The 18,067-nt window shown below is 40.9% G+C and overlaps 1 protein-coding gene across 7 annotated transcripts in view; it reads left to right on the forward strand.

Annotated features, from left to right (window-relative positions):
• The first annotated feature begins 1,787 nt into the window (after positions 1-1,787).
• Positions 1,788-18,067, forward strand: part of cdin1 (CDAN1 interacting nuclease 1) — a 109,035-nt gene continuing 92,755 nt past the window's right edge. For 3 of the 7 annotated variants that reach the window (XM_082143596.1, XM_082143597.1, XM_082143599.1), the window contains exons 1-2: positions 1,791-1,942; positions 5,376-5,493. In XM_082143596.1, coding sequence (XP_081999722.1) covers positions 1,897-1,942; positions 5,376-5,493 — 164 coding nt within the window. In that variant the 5' untranslated portion in view covers positions 1,791-1,896. Of the gene's footprint in view, positions 1,943-2,045; positions 2,070-2,230; positions 2,281-5,375; positions 5,494-18,067 lie in introns of all 7 variants that reach the window. The other 4 variants (XM_082143601.1, XM_082143600.1, XM_082143598.1 and 1 more) reach the window with 4 other exon arrangements.

The raw sequence follows: 18,067 nt of genomic DNA on the forward strand, positions 1-18,067 counted from the left end.
TGTGTGGTGTTTTGCGGCAGGAGGCTAATGTGTGTGTCCGGTGTGTGTCGAGGGAAAACGCTGTCATTAGAAACGCAGCTCTGTAACGGTGTGTGTGACTGCAGCGATGCAGAGATCAGTGTCTCACAGCAACACACACTTACACACTCCTTCATCTCCTGCTGAGAGCGACTGCACAGCTGGTTAACATCACCGCGTGTTACACTGGCCTGTTTACACGAGCCTCACACACACACACACACACACACACACACACACACACACACACACACACACACACACACACACACACACAGAGAGACTCACACACACAGACTCTCTCTCTCTCTCTCTCTCTCTCTCTCTCTCTCTCTCTCTCTCTCACACACACACTTTTTTAAAAACATTTTAATTACTTTATTTTTAAACCAGATTTACAAATAAGGACATCCCTAAAGGGAGGTTTTTTTGGAGATTTTGGTCACTTCTGGGTACAAATCTGTCCCCAAAATATAGTTATGTAGGTACACACACACACACACACACACACACACACACACACACACACACACACACACACACACACACACACACACTCCCCTCTGATCCGCTTGTTACAGCCATTACATCCTCTGATGTTATCACTGGCGTACACTGATCCGCTGATCTCAGCACACACACACACACTCCTCTCTCTCTCTCTCTCTCTCTCTCTCTGATCCACACACACACCGACACACACACTCCTCTCTCTCTCTCTCTCTGATCCTCAGTCTACCTGCCCTCCACTCACAGTAATCAGCCTCAGGACCCCAGATGACACACACACACACACACACACACACACACACACACACACACACTCAGCCTCACGCCGCCTCGAGACCCCTCGATCTGCCTTTCTGAGGAGCACTGCCTGATCCAGGGGTCAGAGGTCACACGCTCACACACACATCACACACACGCACTGCACTTACACACACTGGATTACTGTCTGATACACTACAGTCCAAGTGTTTATCACAACCGCACAAATCCAGTCTTTACCAGTCTGAGCTGAAACAGGTGAACTAGAGCTTTATGTGAACAACTATAGACTTACTTTGAGAATATGACATATTACAGTGGATCAGCATGTAGTCAGAATGCAATAATTCACACTCACATGAACATGTCTCGTGTCTCCAGACGAGTTTGAAAGACTGAAATGAGAAATAATGGATGAACACAGTCAGAGGTTAACAGCGGCCAGAAACATAGGAGCCATTTATGATGAAGTAAAATAAAGACAAAAACACTAGTGGTTCTTAATAAGTTAGTCAGAGAATATGCCTATGCCAGTATTCTTAACCAAAATACAGTTTAAACACATATTTTATCGTCAGACTGTTTGTATTAAACTCTGAACATGTCAGTTTATAGAATTAAATCTGTGATTATACAGTATTTGTTCATCTTAACGATTTTTTACACGTTTACCGCTCGTCCAGAAATATTAGTGTGGCATAATTAACGTTTATGTTTATGTCAAATGTAGCGCTCTTGTCTTAGGTTTAAATTGTAATTATTATTTCTATGTAGACTCGGACGAGTAATGATTAAACAAAATTCTGGATCTGAAATTGATAAATTGTCAAGTTAGTTACCGTCACGTATGACTTCTTCATGTAATAGAAAGTCTAAATAATTTTTTTCTCATTACATCAAACAGCAAGCCTCACGTCACAATCCTCCAATCAGCTGCCGCTATGCTCAACGACAGAAGTCATCTCGGCCAATCAGGAGCGCGTTTCCTTTGATGTGACGTTTGAACGCGTTCGCGGGAGTGGACCAGGAAGTGGCGCTGTGTGCCGCAGAGTCTGACGTGTTTGCCGTAATAACTGTTGTTTATGTTGTGAAAGTGTTTTTAATGTAATCATGGATTCCGTGTCAGGCAGCAGCAGCAGCAGCGCGGCTCTCGCAGGTACAGTACAGCTCAAGTGTGTGTGTGTGTGTGTGTGTGTGTGTGTGTGTGTGTGTGTGTGTGTGTGTGTGTGTGTGTGTGTGTGTGTGTGTGTGTGTGTCAGGCAGCAGCAGCGCGGCTCTCGCAGGTACAGTACAGCTCAAGTGTGTGTGTGTGTGTGTGTGTGTGTGTGTGTGTGTGTGTGTGTGTGTGTGTGTGTGTGTGTGTGTGTGTGTGTGTGTGAGCTGACAGCTCTCCTCATGTCTGTATATTTAATATCTATCTGTGTACCTGATGTTGTATTTACAGAAAACACACACTCGATGTTTTATCTGGCCTTTACATGATGGAACAAACGTGTAAGTCTGTGATAAATGATAAAGATCACCATGATAACCAGCTCTGCTAATTACTACAGTAAACTCGTAATGAGGCAAATTATGATTATACATCACTGTCATTAAATCACATCGTGCATCTGTTACTCTGAGGAGATATCAGTGTCAGACTGGGGTTTACCGCACTAAACACTGAGTCTTCATGGACAGATATCAGCTTTAATACTCACGATAGATCTTACATAAACCAGCATCTTATGTGTGTGTGTGTGTGTGTGTGTGTATTTATGTCATAGTTTTTCTTTTTTTTTTAATAAATCAAATGTAAATTCATGTCCCAGTTACACTTAGTATTGTCACATTTTCATGATTAAATAAGCATTACTTACAATATCAACAAAAATAGAGAAAGAAATACAATTTATGTCAAATTAATGTTCTAATAAAACCAAGTATAAAATCTCATCATGTTCGTGCCATAAGCAGTTTTACATTTATTCCAAAATAATAACTAAAGGCAGTAACAATTTAAATATGTTTTATTTGTGAACTGATGTTGCTTTTGTCCTTAATCTCAGTAAACGCTGGTCACAGACACGAAGATGTGCCTTTAAACGTACAGTATGGAATTTTTCGCCACTAGGGGTCGCTAACCTATTTACAATAACAAAGGCGTAGTTTGATGACGCAACATTTGCTAAGAATTATGGATCTTGTCGTCAACGTCAAGCCGACCGATCTAATCTATGGATCTAATAATGTTTATGGATGACTGAATACATCGATGCTTTTATCATGACTGTGATATGAAGCAGTTCGGGATTGCTAAGAGACAGCTATCAGCTCCACACGCGACGCGATATCATTCTACCGAACTAACGTTACACGCGAGTGCAGAATTACTACTCACAGTCACAGGTCAGTTTATTAGACAAATTAAACTTGTGAGGCAGCGTTGTTTCACTTGGTCTAACATTACACTATCACACTAAACTGCATTTTAATGTGTTGAAATGTACGTGTTAGTTTGTCTGTATGAGACTAGCAGTCAGCTAGATCAACATTAGAATAACATACAGATCATATTCTAACATTTCATCATGTTGAGCTATATAACATTGATTAGTTTGATGTAAATGTGCTCACCTGTTTAATAAAGTACATGTAGAAGCGGTCGAAGTCTCGGACGTGGAGCTCTCGTTTATATACTGTCTATGGGAGCTCTAGGCATCTCGAAAACACTGCGCTGATATTGATTCTCGTTTTAGTTCTCCTTTTGTATCCAAAGTCTGCTTGCCATGATCCATAATGTTTGAACGAAACAACAACAGCGTGCAAATAGACATTGCAAACTAGCGTCAGTCGCTTTGGTTACTATCAGAGGGCTCTGGTTCATAGCTCTGGTTGCCATGGTAGTACGAGCGGAAACCAGGGACAACGCGGATATGACGCCATTGACGGCGACAAAACGGAAATAAAGAAACGGGACGTTTCTCGAATTAAATTACAAATTTCTCCTGGTTTGAAAGTTGTTGGAAACAGTCGGGATAATGTAAGTACACAACTAAAAAAAATATATAACATGGATATAGTGATTTCTGCAATTTTTAAAGCAAAAAAGTTACATATTGTGGCTTTAATTAACTAAAACCTCCACATTATCATGTTTTCAGGCCATTTCAAGTTTGATTTTGACGTGTCATAAAGCAGTGATATCTGAGTGGATGAGTTGATTACTTACTTTTTAATTAGTCTTCCCATTAACACCATCATTTTGTTCAACAAACACACAGATGAAACAACCCTACCTGGAACACGTCAAGCACTAGAAATAAGAAACACTACATGAACTGTATATTTACATTTACATTTTACATTTATTCATTTAGCTGACGATTATATCCGAAGCGACTTACAATTGCTATATATGTCAGAGGTCGCACGCCTCTGGAGCAACTAGGGGTTAAGTGTCTTGCTCAGGGACACATTGGTGTCTCACAGTGGATTCGAACCCGGGTCTCTCACACCAAAGGCATGTGTCTTATCCACTGCGCCACCACCCCCTATATAATAGTCTTTACTGTGTAAATTAAACATGTATTCATTCTTGTTGAAGTTACAAAAGTGATTCAGTCGAGAGCAAGTGTGTGATTTTCTTTTGTTCTCTGATTAACGTTAACGACAGTCATTAGGCTGCTGTCACCTTAAAGGCCCCCTGAAATCAAACAAGTTTTTTAGCTTTTAGTATGAATATGTTAGCCTTACGGTTATGAATAAGCTTCCAAAACAATGACAAAATTAGCATTTAGGAGATATAAGCATTCAACACTTACAGTCTCTCACTTCCGCTAAAATGGATCAGGGTGTTTATGACATCACCACTTCTCATCACATCTTCTGTCCAATCACATGCTCTCTAGAATCTGAAGCTCCGCCCCCTCTGCTATAAACACCACCTGGCCGAAGCGAGCGTTGACACACACGGAGCAATATGTGTTGGAGTGTGTGTTCGGTTGCTCAAACGCTCCAGTTTTATTATACTATTGAATCCAGCGTATCATCAGCGCTCGCATTCACTTCCATGGTGCTGTCAGTCTGTGAGGGAATCTAAATGCTATTGGCTATTTGAAAAGGGGGAGGAGCCATTCAATAAGTCCCGCCTTAGCTTCTGTTTCAGTGGAAATTACGACAACACCTTATTTATACACACACTCAAGGGATAATGTACATCCAGCCGGTTGTTATCTCAGAATAAACCCTGACAGGGTGATCAGGATCAGGTCTTCCATCAACCTGAAGGAGTTTATTCTGAGAATACACACACACACACACACACACACACACACACACACACACACACACATATATTTTATTAGCTCTTTAAACGTAAAACTTCCACGAAGGAAAACCCGTTCCTAGCGAGATAGCGCTGCTGACTTCAGTGACCCGGATGAGCCGGTGTTTCTGTTCTCAGCGGTTGTTATCTGGGAATAATATACCACTGGATGGAGCGATTGACCAATCAGAATCAAGCATTCCACAGAGCCGTGTAATAATAGTGAATAAATAAATAAATCTCTCAGTTAATGCATGTTTTCTCTCGGTCTGTCTTCCAGATAAGCAGGAGAGTAAGATGAAGATGTGCAGGGCAGAATACAGAAGCCTGAGCCGCTTCATCGAGCATCTGCGTCCCACACGCCAGTGCATGAACACACTCAAGACTCAGTTTCCACAGTAAGACCCAGAGCATCACACACACTCAAGAACCAGTTTCCACAGTGAGACCCAGAGCATCACACACACTCAAGAACCAGTTTCCACAGTAAGACCCAGAGCATCACACACACTCAAGAACCAGTTTCCACAGTAAGACCCAGAGCATCACACACACTCAAGACTCAGTTTCCACAGTAAGACCCAGAGCATCACACACACTCAAGAACCAGTTTCCACAGTAAGACCCAGAGCATCACACACACTCAAGAACCAGTTTCCACAGTGAGACCCAGAGCATCACACACACTCAAGACTCAGTTTCCACAGTAAGACCCAGAGCATCACACACACTCAAGAACCAGTTTCCACAGTGAGACCCAGAGCATCACACACACTCAAGAACCAGTTTCCACAGTAAGACCCAGAGCATCACACACACTCAAGACTCAGTTTCCACAGTAAGACCCAGAGCATGAACACACTCAAGACTCAATTTCCACAGTAAGACCCAGAGCAACAAACACACTCAAGACTCAGTTTCCACAGTAAGACCCAGAGCATCACACACACTCAAGAACCAGTTTCCACAGTCAGACCCAGAGCAACACACACACTCAAGAACCAGTTTCCACAGTCAGACCCAGAGCATCACACACACTCAAGAACCAGTTTCCACAGTCAGACCCAGAGCAACACACACACTCAAGAACCAGTTTCCACAGTAAGACCCAGAGCATCACACACACTCAAGACTCAGTTTCCACAGTAAGACCCAGAGCATCACACACACTCAAGAACCAGTTTCCACAGTGAGACCCAGAGCATCACACACACTCAAGAACCAGTTTCCACAGTAAGACCCAGAGCATCACACACACTCAAGACTCAGTTTCCACAGTAAGACCCAGAGCATGAACACACTCAAGACTCAATTTCCACAGTAAGACCCAGAGCAACAAACACACTCAAGACTCAGTTTCCACAGTAAGACCCAGAGCATCACACACACTCAAGAACCAGTTTCCACAGTCAGACCCAGAGCATCACACACACTCAAGAACCAGTTTCCACAGTCAGACCCAGAGCAACACACACACTCAAGAACCAGTTTCCACAGTAAGACCCAGAGCATCACACACACTCAAGACTCAGTTTCCACAGTAAGACCCAGAGCATCACACACACTCAAGAACCAGTTTCCACAGTGAGACCCAGAGCATCACACACACTCAAGAACCAGTTTCCACAGTAAGACCCAGAGCATCACACACACTCAAGACTCAGTTTCCACAGTAAGACCCAGAGCATGAACACACTCAAGACTCAATTTCCACAGTAAGACCCAGAGCAACAAACACACTCAAGACTCAGTTTCCACAGTAAGACCCAGAGCAACACACACACTCAAGACTCAATTTCCACAGTAAGACCCAGAGCAACAAACACACTCAAGACTCAGTTTCCACAGTAAGACCCAGAGCATCACACACACTCAAGACTCAGTTTCCACAGTAAGACCCAGAGCATCACACACACTCAAGACTCAATTTCCACAGTAAGACCCAGAGCAACAAACACACTCAAGACTCAGTTTCCACAGTAAGACCCAGAGCATCACACACACTCAAGACTCAGTTTCCACAGTAAGACCCAGAGCATCACACACACTCAAGAACCAGTTTCCACAGTAAGACCCAGAGCAACACACACACTCAAGACTCAGTTTCCACAGTAAGACCCAGAGCATCACACACACTCAAGACTCAGTTTCCACAGTAAGACCCAGAGCATCACACACACTCAAGAACCAGTTTCCACAGTAAGACCCAGAGCAACACACACACTCAAGACTCAGTTTCCACAGTAAGACCCAGAGCATCACACACACTCAAGAACCAGTTTCCACAGTAAGACCCAGAGCATCACACACACTCAAGACTCAGTTTCCACAGTAAGACCCAGAGCATCACACACACTCAAGACTCAGTTTCCACAGTAAGACCCAGAGCATCACACACACTCAAGAACCAGTTTCCACAGTAAGACCCAGAGCATCACACGCACTCAAGATCCAGTTTCCACAGTAAGACCCAGAGCATCACACACACTCAAGAACCAGTTTCCACAGTAAGACCCAGAGCAACACACACACTCAAGACTCAGTTTCCACAGTAAAGGCCATTGCACACTGAGTCCGAAATTCGCATCCGAAATTTTCGCACGTAAAAAAAAAAAATCGACCTCACGTTATGTCAATCACGCTTGCACACTGTCTACGAAACTTTCGTCCGTAATAAAAAAATTCGGATCGGGTTCGATTTTCTGCGTTTTTCGCATCCACAGCCAGTATTTTGAGAGGTTTTTTGGACAATTCAGAGCCACCGTACAAGCGAACGACAAAATCCACAATGGATTGAGCAGCCAATTCGATTACTAATCATGTATTATTTGGGTATAAAATATAACCTGTATACAGCTGTTCTGTCTGACCAGCGCTTCCGCCGGCCGTGTGTGTGCGTGTAGGCCATGTGTATGTGTATGCGTGTGTGTGTGTGTGTGTGTGTGTGTGTGTGTGTGTGTGCGCGCGCGCCCATACCTTATACTGCCAGTCTCTGTTCAGGATCGATTGGTTCACGGAAATTGGTGGTCTTCTTTTTGGCTCCAATATCGCTAGCAAAGCATCAAACTGTTCCACTGACATTCTGAGGTAAATTTTGAATCGTTTGGGATAATTTCGCAACTCCTTGATAAGGAGGTGAAACTCCTTCCTCTCGGCGCAATCTCAGGATTGGATGGACCCAATATTTCCTCTTTCTTTTTCTCTTTTTAACAAGAAAGAGGGCAACAAAAACAAAAACATCCTCACTGCTTGACGAATCCATTTTGTATTTTTTGCGTTTTTTCCCGCAAAGGTTTAATAAATACGCATCGGACTCAGTGTGCAAGGTTTCTGTGCGTGACGAATTTTAAGGCTGACGAACACGAAAAAACGCATACGAAAATTTCGGACTCAGTGTGCAATGGCCTTAAGACCCAGAGCATCACACGCACTCAAGATCCAGTTTCCACAGTAAGACCCAGAGCATCACACACACTCACGACTCAGTTTCCACAGTAAGACCCAGAGCATCACACACACTCAAGAACCAGTTTCCACAGTAAGACCCAGAGCATCACACACACTCACGACTCAGTTTCCACAGTAAGACCCAGAGCATCACACGCACTCAAGATCCAGTTTCCACAGTAAGACCCAGAGCATCACACACACTCAAGAACCAGTTTCCACAGTAAGACCCAGAGCATCACACACACTCAAGAACCAGTTTCCACAGTAAGACCCAGAGCATCACACACACTCAAGACTCAGTTTCCACAGTAAGACCCAGAGCATCACACACACTCAAGACTCAGTTTCCACAGTAAGACCCAGAGCATCACACACACTCAAGAACCAGTTTCCACAGTAAGACCCAGAGCAACACACACACTCAAGAACCAGTTTCCACAGTAAGACCCAGAGCATCACACACACTCAAGAACCAGTTTCCACAGTAAGACCCAGAGCAACACACACACTCAAGACTCAGTTTCCACAGTAAGACCCAGAGCAACACACACACTCAAGAACCAGTTTCCACAGTAAGACCCAGAGCATCACACACACTCAAGAACCAGTTTCCACAGTAAGACCCAGAGCAACACACACACTCAAGACTCAGTTTCCACAGTAAGACCCAGAGCAACACACACACTCAAGAACCAGTTTCCACAGTAAGACCCAGAGCATCACACACACTCAAGAACCAGTTTCCACAGTAAGACCCAGAGCAACACACACACTCAAGACTCAGTTTCCACAGTCAGACCCAGAGCAACACACACACTCAAGACTCAGTTTCCACAGTAAGACCCAGAGCAACACACACACTCAAGAACCAGTTTCCACAGCAAGACCCAGAGCATCACACACACTCAAGAACCAGTTTCCACAGTTAGACCCAGAGCATCACAAACACTCAAGACTCAGTTTCCACAGTAAGACCCAGAGCATCACACACACTCAAGACTCAGTTTCCACAGTAAGACCCAGAGCATCACACACACTCAAGACTCAGTTTCCACAGTAAGACCCAGAGCATCACACACACTCAAGACTCAGTTTCCACAGTAAGACCCAGAGCATCACACACACTCAAGACTCAGTTTCCACAGTCAGACCCAGAGCATCACACACACTCACGACTCAGTTTCCACAGTCAGACCCAGAGCATCACACACACTCAAGACTCAGTTTCCACAGTCAGACCCAGAGCATCTCACACACTCACGCCAGAAACACACTGGGTTTAAAAAAGCAAGATTGATCAGCATGTTTAGTTTGAGATTAATGGTGATTATTGTCAATGTGATTTTAATACAAGCTTATTTAAATAAGTGTGTGTGTGATATTTAGATGCTTTATTTTTGTGACATGTTTTATTTAAAGAATATTCTCTCTCAGAATAAACATAATGTCCCCTTTACTGTGATCAAATATCCAGGGACTAAAATCCTGACTCATTTGAGCTCATGTGTGTGTGTTTGATCAGTCTAATATCTAATAATCTGGTGGCTATGTTGATTGTGTGTGTGTAGAGGCAGAGCGGTGTGTGTTGTGTCCGTGACACTGAGAGCGTGTCTTTATTGAATGTTACACGTGTAATCCCGTCAGACCCCTGAGATTCTTCAGAGGTCACTTAGAAAGTCATGTGAAGCAGATCCTGGTGTTTTCCTGGTGCAGTAATCACCGCTGGAGTGTGTCCCGCAGGAATACTGCGCTGTTATTGGCGTCAGCACTTTACAGACGGCCGTGTGTGTGTGTGTGTGAGTCTCGTGCCCCAGATGTGCTGCTCTATATGCCACTGTCCTCCTGGAATATCCTGATATATGGCCTCGCTCGTTCTCGCTCGCGGTGTGTTTCGTCTTCCAGGCAGGACTACCGCTTTCCTCGGCCAGAAGCACGACTCAAATACAGCCACAGTTCTCCATTCAGGGGAGTTATAACAAGCTTTATTAAAGCGTTATAAGTCATGAATCAAACCATGCGGCTACAGAGCGAATCACAACATTACAAACTTTTATTTAGGCATGCACATAAACTAGGGCTGGGAGAATTAACGCGCTAATCTTTGCGATTAATTTGAGATGTTTAACGCATAAAAAAAAAACCCTGCAATTGACGCATCACCTTTCTTTGCCTCGTTTTAATGACTTCCTGTTGCGGCTGCTATTGAAAAGGCCGAAAATATGCCGTCCCGCCCCTCCCGTGTTCGGCGATCAGGTTTCATTCTCACGCAGCTCTGTCGTTAACAGCCCAAACACTCCAATCATGTCCCGATCACGCACTGGAAAAGCAAAGTCCGCTCAAATAAGGTGAGATGTCTCAGTAGTAGACTTCTGTTTGCTGAGCTGGTATAGCCATGCTGGGCAACAATGGTAACATGACCTGCTCTGATCACATGCTCTGGTAATAATAGCATTGTATGACTATACTTTATTTTGATAATTTGTAAAAAAAAATAAATCTGTTAAATCTGAGTATGTTGCATAGAACTGAGTGAAGTATAATATATTGATATATTGAGGTTTAATATTTTAATATAGGCTATTTTCTGTCCCATTTGTGTGGACATTTTTCTTTTTTTCCCCTTTTTTTGTGTTGTTTAATTTAATTAGTGATTCTACGTTTAAATATTGATGATTACAAGTTTGGGGGAAAATGCGATTTAATTGCGATTAATCACAGCAAATTGTGCGATTAATTAGTAAAATTTTTTTTTTATCTATTCCCAGCCCTAAAATAAACATTTAGGCCGATACCGATAACCGATAATTCTTTATATTTGAAAGCCGTGTCCCAAGCACACAATTATTACAATGTTCTCATTGTAATTTTATGTAAGCCTACATGACAGACTTGTGTTGCAGAATTTTCTGCACAGCATCATGGGTAATGTAGTTTTATCCAACCGTCAACCGTTCCAACCGTCTCATTGAGTTTGTATTGTGTGAAGCTGTCCTCCTTGTCATTTATGACTCATAACAACAAAAAAACTATGTCTAAGAGCTGCTGTGTGACGAGGTGTACAGCAAACAAGCTAAACAACCCAGAAATACAGTTTTATAAGCTGTCGACCCCAAAAACGAGCGTTAAACAACCATTGAGTTGATTAACCTTCTAGTAAAGCGGTTCAGTGTACTGGTACTCGTTCTCCTCAGCTTCAGCGCGCACCTCAAACAGAGATGATGTCATGTGAAACATGAGGCCTAATATTAAAGATGTTACTATTACTGTAATATCAAAAATGAAAAATGATACGTTATTATTAACAACTAGCACTTTTTGTTCTCCTATATTTTCATCAACAATATGGTTTGATTAATTTCCTTATTCTCCGTAGGCTATTTCATTTTATTCATCCATGGCACATGCATTTTGTTTTGTTTTTTATATGCAGCCCAATGTGATCCAGTGACTTGTTTGCATTATTTAAGTCATTTACTTTATTTTATTAAAATTTTACTTTTTTGTTAGGCAATAGATTTTTTGGTAACACTTTACATTATATAACAAAAGTCATTGGTTAATGTATTAACTAACATGAAATAACAGAGAGCAATAGCCTTTGTTAATGTTAGTTAATAAAATATTTGTGTTCATGTTAAATAAAGATATATTATCAGAATAAAGATACAATTTTGGATCTTAAAAAAAGTCTTAATGTAATTAAGATTAATAAATGCTGTAGAAGTATTGTTCATTCATTCTTGGTTCATGCTAACTAATGCTAACTAAATGAAACCTTATTGTAAAGTGCTACAATATTTTAATAAAGAAAGTTTATTAAATAACTTTAGGAGTGTAATTAATTTTAAAAGTTAAGGACTCTTACACTGGTTCAAACTAGGCTACTGTATTGTATATGTCTGATTTAGGTTTAATCATATTTAGGCTTTTAATGGTAAGCTTTTTGTTTTTGTGATCAGGCTCTCAAAGTATATAAAAAACTTAAATTTAGATTTATCGGTCAATATATCGGTTATCGGCTTACAAATGTAAAGAATTATCGGTATCGGCCAAAATTGTCATATCGGTGCATCCCTACAATTTAACATCAATTCATGAGAGTGGGCGGAGCTATAGGGCTCTTTTGGTGACTCTCTAATTGGTGGATTTTTCTGCACAGCATTATGGGTAATGTAGTTTTTCATCACAGATTCAGTTGTTGAATATGATTATTTAAAAAATAAGTTACAATAATGCAAACGAGTGTCTCCATCAGAAGCATATACGATCGATTAGCCTCCACTCAGCTCGACAGACGTAGTGTTGTCACAGCCTGCAGAACGGTTCGGCTCGTCCAATCAGCTGAGCGCGCTCTGGAGGCCTCGTGATTGGACTGGCAGGGAATCAGGCTCTTAAGACACAACATATCGACTAGGCCATCCATCATCTCTTAGCGTGCGCTCAGGCCTGCCAATACCCCCCCGTCTGAGAGCCACGGGCCTGGGTAAACACTAGAGGAGTGTGTGTGTGTGTGTGTTGTCCTCTGATGTTCTTCATCCATGTTGTCACTGCTGGGAACACGGAACCGGCCTGAGCTCATCCCATCTGCATGCTTTATCCTCAGCACTGGAAACACTGAGTCTGATGTTCATCCTCACCCTGTCCTTTTATAGGCACGATCAAATCCTTTCTATTTTATTACCAAATTCTTTTCCCATTTTAATTTGTCTGGATTCTGTTTTAAATTTCCCATACTCCATTTTAATGGTTAAATGAGGTTTATGTAATCAAAAAGTATGTGTAATTAATTATGATAATAGTGAACCGTATACAATTGAACAATTCATGAGTGGGCGGAGCTAAAGAGCTCTTTTGGCGCAATTTGCTCACCGTGACTCTAATTGGTGGAATTTTTTGCACAGCATCATGGGTAATGTAGTTTATTACCACAAATTCAGCTGTTAAACATAATTATTTTAAAAATAGGTTTGAATAATGTGAACGAGTGGCTTCAACAGAAGCATAGGCCTGTACAATCGATTGAAATCCATTTGATCTTTTCCCAAATTCCATCCTTTACAATTGTAATTTAAATTTCCCATAATCAATTGTCAATTTCAGTAATCAAAGCATGTTTAATTAATTGAAATCATGAAACTTCTATTTAACAATTCATTAAAAGTCTAACACAAACACATTTGAGACTTGAGAACTAAATACGGTCACAAAGAGTTGTTCTTTACACAGAATCTAATCCAGTGTATCGGATCATTGAGTGTAGTTTGTCCTCCTCAATGCATCCTATAAACACTGTCATGTGTGTCTATGTGGTGTGTTTAATATGCTATAAGACAAACCATGTGTAAGTTCATAAGTCGACACCATTACTGAGTATTTCCTCCTTAAAACTGCAGTGAACCAAAGACAGTCTCAAACACACGCTTTGAAATCGCTGGTGTTTCTGACGTCACAAACTACCTTGTAACCAATCAGATCAACGTGTGATCGTCAACCAGTGGATCTCTGAGCTGAGTGAGTGAGTGGAGGCGGGGCTCATTTGCATATTCATAGAACCACGCATACTAAATGAGGCAAGGGTGTCGAGTTACAGTCAAGATATTTTAAGGCATGAAGAATTTTTATCAAGGTAAAACGTTTAAATGTCATTTTGGTGATTAAAGATGAGTTTTAAGGGATTATTAAATGGACTGATGTATCTCTCATCAACCTTCTATATACATTACAGTAAAACTTGGTTCATTTCAAAGGTCGTGAAAATAGATTCACTACTGGGAGTCATTTGTGAACTCATATAATCATTGAACGATTCACTGACTGAGGGATCTATTGTGATTCTGCACTGTAAAAAAATATTGTTGGTGTAACTCGTTGGCTTAATGTTTAAAAATAAGAAAAGAAGAGGGAAATATTATTGTACATTTACAGTACTAAGTTCACTGCTGTTATTCATACTTACAAATATTCCATGACTGACAGTATTTTGAAGTATGATTTAAAAAAAAAAGTTAATCATGTTCTAAAATGTTTAATGAAAAATATAAAATAATTTGTATTGGTTTTGTTTAAAGTGCGTATATCTGATCAGCTTCACTGCTGTTATTCATACATCAAAATACTGTGTCAGTCATAGAATATTTGTAAGTATGATTCATGTTCATGTTTTTAAATCGCTTCTTAAATCCCACCTTTTCTCCGTGACCTTTGACACCTGACGATTACATTTTGTTTATTTATTTGACTGTTTTTACGGTATGTTTATTTTTCTAGTTTTATGTCTCTTGCTTTACACAAAGTATGTGTTTTATGTTTTTGGTTTATTTTTCTGTACAGCCCTTTGGTCCACTTCGGGTGTTTTAAAGTGCTTTAAAAATCAGGTTTGATTGATTGATGTTCTAAAATGGTTAATGGTTAAAAATATAAAATAATTTGTATTGGTTTCGTTTAAAGTGCATATCCTTAGTGTTCCATAGAATATTTGTAAGTATGATAAAAAAAAAAAAAGAGTTGATCATGTTCTAAAATGGTTAATAAAAATGATACGAATAATTGAAGCGTTCTCCTGCGTGTGTGTGTGCGGTCAGGAAGGGAGACTCGTGTAACACAGATGTTGGGAGTCATCTGTCACGCAGGCTCTCTCGGCCCGAGCGCTGGCTGTTCTGCCGGGACCCCCGATCCGACACGGTGCTGTCACTCGCCCGTCTCACAATGCACACGCATGCTAATCCCGCGGCCACAATGAGCTGCGCCATCAGCCGGGCCTTCCCCGACTCCTGAACATTAGACTTGGAAATGAAGCGCGCCGGTCCGGTTCACTCCTCCCCTGAGAGAGAACAACCCCATGAATGAATCTGGGTGTAATGATCAGCCCTCTTTAAAATGCCATTCCTCCCAGTGTGCATATGTGTGTGTGAGAGTGCTGGCTCAGGCAGATGCTCCCCGTTTGGGCGTGTGCGAACGCGAAATCTCCAATGCCAAGGCCCTTAATGCGTCTGAAACGGGCCCTAATGTGCCGTTTTCATCAGCGCCGAGGCGGGCTGCAATATGTTGCCAGTGACTCGCTTGGGGAATATGAATTTTGATTAAGGATGCACTCAGGCTTTTGAAATTCTGAAGAAGTGTCAGAATAATGGATGTCGAGCAAATGTCAAGCGTTTGTTAATTTCTGTGTTATGGTGGGGTTTATCCAGCGCGATCTGCGCTGTAACGCGGTATGTGCCATTGATATGTTGATGGCTTGGCTGAGAACGCTGTGTTTGTGATGGCAAGGCTCGGGACACAAACGCTCCTCATTGGTTATTTATCGCTCATCTGCCCCGTTATCCTCCCATTACATGCCTGTTAATCCAACGCCTGACATTAACCAGCCTCATTTTATCAGGCCTGCTAAATCTGAATGGGTTTTTACCATCGCTTGTGTCACTTTCATGAACTCAGAATCACCTGAGTACTCAGAACAAGGCACAGCAATGGACGATTGTGATTGGTAGGGAAAAATCGAGTCATATATGAATCGCGATTCTATCTTCCACCGATTTGTATCTATTCACAAATAAAAAAATAAAAAAATTTCTACAGTAGCCGCGTTTTCATTACCCTTCAAATTGCGAATTGAAAATACGCCCAATGGAAACACGTCAATTTCGCAAAAACTCCCATTTATCTCCCATTTTTCCGCTCGCATGAGGAGGTTTATCTGGCAATTCGAAAAAGAATTATTTCACAGTATAATAAGGGTCGTTCCTTAACATTAATTTGGAAACACACATACATATCCGTCGATTAATAATAATGGCTAGTGCAGTGGCTGGGATATAGTACATAAACCTACCAACGTCCGTTGCCGTTGTTTTTGGAATTAATTTACTTATCGCGAGAGGAAAAAATGAAGGTTTAGTCACATAACATCGGTTGATGGAAACGGCGTCATTTCGCAATAGTTTTTTATCGACATTTAGAAAAAATCGCAAAAGTTTTGCGCAAATCTGTAATGGAAACGGGCCCAGTGTTACACTTCTTTAACTTCTAACGGATACTGTTACACATGCGTTTTCCTTCTCGACTGTTTACGTTCACTTAAGACATAACCGACTAGGTTTACTAGGATACTCGCCAAGACGGGCATTTTGACATTCTTTAACTTAAGTACTACTAGTAGTTGACGTTGATCACAATAAGCCGCGAACATAAACTCCGTAAACAGAGTCTGTTATGTCCTACACAAACAAAAACAACTGGAAGAAACTCGGAAGTGTTACAGTATATTAGATCCGTGCATTCATTCTTAAAGGGACAGCAGCCTCATAAACTGTTGCCATACATTTTGTTAATGTTAATACATTTTTTTTTTAATTGTTATCTTCAATATTAATCAATTTATATTTAATTAGTAAAATTGTGTTTTATTTTTAGTTGATTTATTCAATTTTGGTAGTAGGGCAGTTAAATAAACCTGTACCTGAAAAGCTTAAAGTTTATTTAATGTGTATATTATTTTCTATTTGTCCTATTGTTTGTAATTCGCTGCTTTGTTCCTATTTTAAATATATATATTCAGTTTTATTTTAATTTTATATAAATATATAAGTATTCAGATGGATTTTTTTTCTCTTCTAGATCTATTAAACTGTCTACCACAGTCAAATAAGAAAATTAACACAAAACAGTAGACTACAATCAAATCTATTCACATATAGAATTTAAATTTGATTCAAAATCGAGAATCTGAATCGAATTGTGAGGTACCGAAAGATTCCCACCCCTAGTGATTGGTTAATGCGGTTACATTGTTTTTCACTTGTCTCCGGTCTCAGTCTCGGTCATGTGTAAATTGCATGATCTTATTTCCTCCATTAGATTGAAAGATCTGAATAACCCAGACATTTACCCGCCCATAGACCCTCCCCTCAAAGAAAGCAGGACAGAAATGGTTGAAAGTGAGCAAAAGAGACGGATTAAACACTACTGTAGGTGTAAATGGGAATGTACGGAGTAAACACTACAGTAGGTGTAAATGGGAATGTACGGATTAAACACTACTGTAGGTGTAAACGGGAATGTACGGACTAAACACTACAGTAGGTGTAAATGGGAATGTACGGATTAAACACTACAGTAGGTGTAAATGGGAATGTACGGATTAAACACTACAGTAGGTGTACACGGGAATGTACGGATTAAACACTACAGTAGGTGTACACGGGAATGTACGGATTAAACACTACAGTAGGTGTAAATGGGAATGTACGGATTAAACACTACAGTAGGTGTACACGGGAATGTACGGATTAAACACTACAGTAGTGGTAAACGGGAATGTCTCCTTCATCTGATCCACCAAAGCGCATCTTAATACCAGGTATAAACATTAAAAATTAACATATATTAGTCGATACTGTTATTGTGGCCATTATATCATGCATTGATAGTCGATGGCGAGAATTTTAAAATACCAAAATATCGGCCTTGACAATATACAGTACCTTCACCATATGGTGCATTGCACTGACAGCTCTGCATGTGTGG

This window comes from Leuciscus leuciscus (assembly GCF_965113295.1).
Source record: "Leuciscus leuciscus genome assembly, chromosome: 17".
In the NCBI taxonomy this organism is placed as follows: Eukaryota; Metazoa; Chordata; class Actinopteri; order Cypriniformes; family Leuciscidae; genus Leuciscus; species Leuciscus leuciscus.